General features: G+C 40.5%; 1 protein-coding gene across 1 annotated transcript in view; it reads right to left on the reverse strand.

Moving 5' to 3' along the window:
* LOC143018694 (salivary peroxidase/catechol oxidase-like) overlaps positions 1–7,500 on the reverse strand; it is a 74,506-nt gene that overhangs the window by 16,865 nt on the left and 50,141 nt on the right. The window contains exon 5 of the mRNA XM_076174283.1: positions 5,405–5,623. Coding sequence (XP_076030398.1) covers positions 5,405–5,623 — 219 coding nt within the window. The remainder of the gene's footprint in view (positions 1–5,404; positions 5,624–7,500) is intronic.

The following is a 7,500-nucleotide window of genomic DNA, read 5'->3' on the forward strand; positions in this document are numbered from 1 at the left end:
GTCTAGGTACATGAGTGTGGAGACGCTTGCTTCCGTCCAGCGTACGCCTACCACTCTCACTAGTTTCGTGAAGATCCTCGGGGTAAGCGAGAGACCTGAGTGAAGACGTTCCCTGAGCGTCTCCCACAAAGACGGGCCTGGACCCTCGGTATGTATCCAACTCACCCCAAGTCTTCCCGCGGGAAGTCCTCGAAGCCCGTGGCGAGCGTCCTCATCCAATAGTGTGCTATGGCAGTTTGTAACATCTCATCACCCACAAGCTGACTTCCATATGTTTAACAACTAGTGACATCATGTGATTATACTGTGACGTCACCGGATTTAATCATGGCGTCATAGGATCGCCTCGTGACGTCACAGGGACACAAACTGACGTCATAGGGCTACATCGTGACGTTATTTTAGCACATAATGACGTCATCTTATCATACCGTGACATCACTGAGTCACAGTGAGCGTTGAAATAAATTTTAACATGGTAAAATTCTCGACCATCATGGCTGTAGATTAAATTAAGTTGAATAGGAAAAATCATGTTCATTTCGACCTGAGTCACAGTGAGCGTCGAAATTAATTTTAACATGGTAAGATTCTCGACCATCATGACTGTAGATTAAATTAAGTTGAATAGGAAAAGTCATGTTCATGTCGACCTGAGTCACAGTGGGCGTTGAAATTAGTTTTAACATGGTAAAATTCTTGACCATCATGACTATAGATTAGCTTAAGTTGAATAGGAAAAGTCATGTCCATTTCGACCTGAGTCACATACATACATACATATACCAAGGCTTTTTCCCCCTTACAAGGGGGGTAGCCAAAAAGAAAAAGGCATAAAATCATTCCCACCCATTCCATCCCTGAACACACTCCACAAGACCTGAGTCACAGTGAGCGTTAAAATTAATTCTAACATGGTAAAATTCTCGACCATCATGACTGTAGATTAGCTTAAGTTGAATAGGAAAAGTTATGTTCATTTCGACCTAAGTCACAGTGAGCGTTGAAATTAATTCTAACATGGTAAAATTTTCGACCATCATGACTGTAGATTAGCTCAAGTTGAATAGGAAAAGTCATGTTCACTTCGTCCAGAGTCACAGTGACCTTTGAAATTAATCAAACACGGTAAAATTCTCGACCATCATGACTGTAGATTAGCTTAAGTTGAATAGGGAAAGTCATGTTCATTTCGACCTGAGTCCGTCGAAATTAATTTTAACATGGTAAAATTCTCGACCGTCATGACTGTAGATTAGCTTAAGTTGAATATGAAAAGTCATGTTTATGTCGACCTGAGTCACAGTGGGCGTTGAAATTAGCTTTAACATGGTAAAATTCTTAACCATCATGACTATAGATTAGCTTTATTTGAATAGGAAAAGTCATGTCCATTTCTACCTGAGTCACAGTGAGCGTCGAAATTAATTTTAACATGGTAAAATTCTCGACCATCATGACTGTAGATTAGCTTAAGTTGAATAGGAAAAGTCATGTTCATTTCGACCTGAGTCACAGTGAGCGTTGAAATTAATTTTAACATGGTAGAATTCTCGACCACCATGACTGTAGATTAGCTCAAGTTGAATAGGAAGAGTCATGTTCACTTCGTCCAGAGTCACAGTGAGCTTTGAAATTAATGTTCTTTTTGGCTACCTCCCTGGTAAGGGGGAAAAAGCCTTGGTATATGTATGTATGTATGTATGTATGTATGTATGTAAAATTCTCGACCATCATGACTGTAGATTAGCTTAAGTTGAATAGGGAAAGTCATGTTCATTTCGACCTGAGTCACAGTGAGCGTCGAAATTAATTTTAACATGGTAAAATTCTCGACCATCATGACTGTAGATTAGCTTAAGTTGAATAGGAAAAGTCATGATCATTTCGACCTGAGTCACAGTGAGCGTTGAAATTAATTCTAACATGGTAAAATTTTCGACCATCATGACTGTAGATTAGCTCAAGTTGAATAGGAGTAGTCATGTTCACTTCGTCCATAGTCACAGTGAGCTTTGAAATTAATTAAACATGGTAAAATTCTCGACCATCATGACTGTAGATTAGCTTAAGTTGAATAGGGAATGTCATGTTCATTTCGACCTGAGTCACAGTGAGCGTCGAAATTAATTTTAACATGGTAAGATTCTCGACCATTATGACTGTAGATTAGCTTAAGTTGAATATGAAAAGTCATGTTTATGTCGACCTGAGTCACAGTGGGCGTTGAAATTAGTTTTAACATGGTAAAAGTCTTGACCATCATGACTATAGATTAGCTTAAGTTGAATAGGAAAAGTCATGTCCATTTCGACCTGAGTCACAATGAGCGTCGAAATTAATGTTAACATGGTAAAATTCTCGACCATCATGACTGTAGATTAGCTTAAGTTGAAAAGGAAAAGTCATGTTCATTTCAACCTGAGTCACAGTGAGCGTTGAAATTAATTTTAACATGGTAAAATTCTTGACCATCATGACTACAGATTAGCTTAAGTTGTATAGGAAGAGTCATGTCCATTTCGACCTGAGTCACAGTGAGCGTTAAAATCAATTTCAACAATGTAAAATATTTCTTTGTCGATGCTCGTGCCGCTTAAATTGTTTTTATCGGCCTAAGAAACCCGGAAGGAGAGTGGTGCCGTGACCGGGATGTGGAGGGTGTGGACGAGCTGAGCGTCCTAGGCCTCTTGGGAAAGATAGAACTCTTTCTCGAGCGGGACTTCCTGTTGGGTCTACGTGAACGGCTCCGGGAGGAAGGTGAGCTCACGGACCCGCCCGAAAAGGCAAACCGAAAGGTGCTAGGGGGCCACGACGGTCGGGGATACGGGGGCCGCCGAGAGGCCCGCCGACCCCCCGGGGCGCCTCCCTCCGCACCCCCCGACACGTCCCCCAAGAGTCCCCGGGCCGCCCACCCACGGACGACCCGGAGACGTCGAACGACGGAAGAGGTCAAAGTCTACGCCTAGGGTCTGACGAAGCAAGCCATGAGGCGTTAGAGGACCATTGATGGTCGGAGGTTTGGGGCTGCCGCGGCCTGATGACCCTCGGGGCGCCACCCTCCGTATCATAAGACACGTCCCCCTGTCCTCCGAGAGGCCCGGGTTTTAACCACGGACGACTCGAAGACGTATGGGGAACGGATTACGAGTGGAAAAGGTCAAAGTCTACGCCTAGGGCCTGACGATGCAAGCCATGAGGCGTTAGAAGACCATTGATGGTCGGAGGTATGGGGCTGCCGAGAGGCCTGATGACCCTCGGGGGCGCCCCCCTCCGTACCATAAGACACGTCCCCTTGTCCTCCGAGAGGCCCGGGTTCTTACCACGGACGACTCGAAGACGTATGGGGAACGGATTACGAGTGGAAAAGGTCAAAGTCTACGCCTAAGGCCTGACGATACAATCCGTGAGGCGTTAGAGGACCACTGATGGTCGGAGGTATGGGGCTGCCGAGAGGCCTGATGACCCTGGGGGCCACCACACTCCGTACCATAAGACACGTCCCCTTGTCCTCCGAGAGGACCCGGGTTGTTTACCAGGGACGGCTCGGAGACGGGGACGGATTGCGAGCGTATAAAATCAAAGTCTACGCCTAGGGCCTGACGATGCAAGCCGTGAGGCGTTAGAGGACCATTGATCGTAGGAGGTATGGGGCCGCCGAGACCAGAAGCCCCCCTCCGCACCACCAGACTCGCAGCAAAGGGCACAAACCGGAGCACAAAGATTTAAGAAGGCAACAACAGGGTAGTCGAAGAATGGGACAAACCCGCAACCATGCAGAAAGCGCTGAAACTATCAGTCGATTAACAAGCAGGAAACGGGCTCACCGGCCCCAAGGCCGGCAGCGGGTAAACCGCTCAGTCCCGTTTCCGCGCTAGAAGTGACGACTCAGGCGAGCCGGCTAAGAAGGGAGGGGGTAGGGAGGGGGAGGTGGGGTCGACAATGCGCATGCCTGCACAGAGCCGGGAATTTTAAATTTCTTATGATTTTGGCGGAAAATTCAAACCACACTCAACCTTCGGGAAATGGCCATATGACCAGGAGTGTGGTATGGGATTATCGCTATAGCTTCGCTGTGCAGGTTTCTTTCAGCCGATAAAGGCCACTGGAACTTTGCCCACTCCTTACACCATATTTGTGCTGATTTATCCTAGTTTTTAAGTCTTTACCAGTTTGGCCGATATAAATACTATAAAAAGTAAGTTCATTAAAAATTCACCTGAAGTAAATGAGGGTTGTGTTTACTCTTTTCCATGCCTTAAATGTAACAGATTTTATATCGGCCAAATTGGTAAAGACTTAAAAACTAGGATAAATCAGCACAAATATAGTGTAAGGAGTGGGCAAAGTTCCAATGGCCTATTTATCCATGTAAGAGACCACAACCATCCTATGGACTGGGATAATTCTAATGTAATAATTTCTTGTAGATCTTTATTAGAAAGAAACATTATCGAATCCAGTCACACTAAGCAAACCTTTGACCATAATATTAATTTAAGTTTAGGATTATTTGAACTTGATGATTTTATTATTGATAAAATTGTAAAAAAATTCTCCAAGTGTTACTAGGCCGGGGTGACGTAACGTCATGTGACCAAACGTCCTTATATGTAAACATACGTTCTACCTGATTATGAAGCATCTTGTGTGTCCTTCACATGTTCCTAGCTTGTCTTCTACTTTATGTATATATATAACCAACTATGTCTCTGTACTGTGTATTCCTTGATAATGTCTTAAATAGACGAAAACGTTCGGACTAAGCTTCTTATTTCCCAGTGTTTTTTTCTGCATATTATTTTCACGTGTGCCTTGTGAATTACTGCAAAAAACGTGTATATATATATATATATATATATATATATATATATATATATATGTGTGTGTGTGTGTGTGTGTGTGTGTGTGTGTGTGTGTGTGTGTGTGTGTGTGTGTGTGTGTGTGTGTGTGTGTGTGTGTGTGTGTGTGTGTGTGTGTGTGTGTGTGTGTGTGTGTGTGTGTGTGTGTGTGTGTGTGTGTGTGTGTGTGTGTGTGTGTGTATTTATGTATACATACACATAATTTCACCTCCCAATGAATAAAATTAATCCCATGTGAGTATAAAAACCTTAAAAGTCTTACGTCACCGTAGCTAAGGGATTGATAAGAATGTGAACTATGCCACGGTCTTGGACATTAAACAACCTTAACATGATGACCTAGTGTAATATGAGAAGCCTGTCTACTTCACCTTGGAAAAAAATTACATTATTAGGACCAACAGTCAACTGACTTCCCTTTTGTATTGTTTCATCATCTAACGAGCCTCATTATAACGTTATATAGTTAGGTTCTTTTCTAAATTAACTGATAACTGTTGTTATTTGGATCTTATATTACGTAACGCCGAAAGTTTTCTTACCCGCCTCAAAGTCGAAGCCACGTTCATTTTCAATAGCGGGCAGTAGCTGGGTGGACGTAGATATCGGGCAGTGAGACCGTGTGATGGGCGGTTTGGAGTCTTCGTACGTCCTCAGTTTGCCACCCTCACCTCGTAGGTCATCATTCTCCTCCTCGTTGGATCCGTATATTTGAGAGCCGTCTATGTACGAGGTGATCTGGTTGGACTGCTCCCGAAAAACTTGGGTGAAAATATAGTAAATTCTGTTTGAATTTGGCAGAGATTTATTAAACAACAAGAATGACAATCTCATTGGAATGCACACATCGACAGGAACATCTTATAAAAAAAAATGAAAGCTGCTATTGAGGATATGATAATTAAAATTACAAACCAACAATAGTTCAACAACAGGTAGAGAAAATCTTCGTCAGGCTAATTGTGATGCATTTATGACATATGATATATGACAAATGATTCTTGATAGAATATGTCAGTTCAGCCAGATCTGTGAACTATAACCATCTGTTTAATAAGAAAAAAAATTAATTGTTCTGCACTTAAGTATATAGTTATGTAATCAACGAAGACTAGATCAAACTACCTTGGAATAGAAAGATATCTAAATAGTAAAGAATTCTAAATTTATTGATTTTCCTATAAGAAATGAGGAAAAAATACATTTAGAATTCTCTAATTCTAAATTAATTGATTTTCCTTTAAGAAATGACGAAAAATACATTTAGAGTTCTCTAATTCTAAATTTATTTATTTTTCTATAAGAAATGAGGAAAAAAATACATTTAGAATTCTCTACTATTTAGATATTTTTCTATTGCAAGCTAGTTTTATCTAGTCATCCTTTAATTTACTTTTATCTAAATATTGTTTAGATATATTTCTGTTTGATCAAAATATACCTTTTTTATCGCGTAAACATTAGAGAAGAGTACTCAAACACATTGTAGAATAAATTGATCATTTTTGTATACTTAAGCCGTTGTCCTACCCAAGAAAGGACCCAATGGAGCTGGATTCTTGACTAATTAAGGGATTGCTGGTAACAGTGAAATTCAATAGAATATCAAATATGATAGGTTGGGTTGTGATTAAGCTATGTAAAGCGTACACTCTAAAAATAATTCAGGTTTATACAATAAGTTCACAGAGTTCAGTTATTGCATCAATCACAAAGGAAAAACACGTTGATAGTCGGCGACTTGTTGCTAAAAGGTTATTCGTGCTTTGGAAATTTTGGAACAGGTGAGAAGAATGGCAGAAAACTACATGAAAATAATTAACGTTTTCTTCCAAAGACGAGCATGCCATAAATGGACCTGGAGAAGTCCACCTGAGACTATAAGATAGACATTGCATTCGGAGATGAGACCAGCAGCGTTAGTACTGTTATTGCTTTAGGTAAAGTAATTATAGAGAGTGACGATAGACTGATAAGTTGTAGAAATAATTCATTTTTAGAGATGAGAGAAATAGACAACTGTATAGTCATGAAAAATGCCTTATGAAGATAAAGGATAATAATAATAAGTTTCTGTTTGAAATTAAATAAAAATAAAACACTATGAAATAATGACACCATAAAAAAATCTCACTCTCATCACTGCCTTCCAAAACACCTCTCTTTTATTATTATTATTCTTTTTTTTACAAAAATTGTCAAATTCCCACCTCATTTTACATTTACTCTCCTCTTTGCCTCCCTTACCTTACTTTTTCTTTCTCCTCTCTTCTTCTTGTAATTCTCGTATCCTTCCCTAATTTTATGTTGCTACCAATCTACATAAGCTCGCTGCTCGCCACTTGCTTCTGTATTATTACCTTCACCTGTAATAGTGCAATACTACTACTACTACTTCTACTACTACTACTTCTGCTGCTGCTGCTACTACTACTACTATTACTACTACTACTACTATTACTACCGCTACTACTGCTGCTACTACTACTACTACTACTACTACTACTACTACTACTACTAATGAAAATAATAATAAATGAAATATATATATATACATATATATATATATATATATGTGTGTGTGTGTGTGTGTGTATTCACTTGGTCTTTGGATCACGTGTTAGACTCGTGATCGACA

This window comes from Oratosquilla oratoria, chromosome 3 (assembly GCF_046742065.1).
Source record: "Oratosquilla oratoria isolate Oo_2021 chromosome 3, ASM4674206v1, whole genome shotgun sequence".
In the NCBI taxonomy this organism is placed as follows: Eukaryota; Metazoa; Arthropoda; class Malacostraca; order Stomatopoda; family Squillidae; genus Oratosquilla; species Oratosquilla oratoria.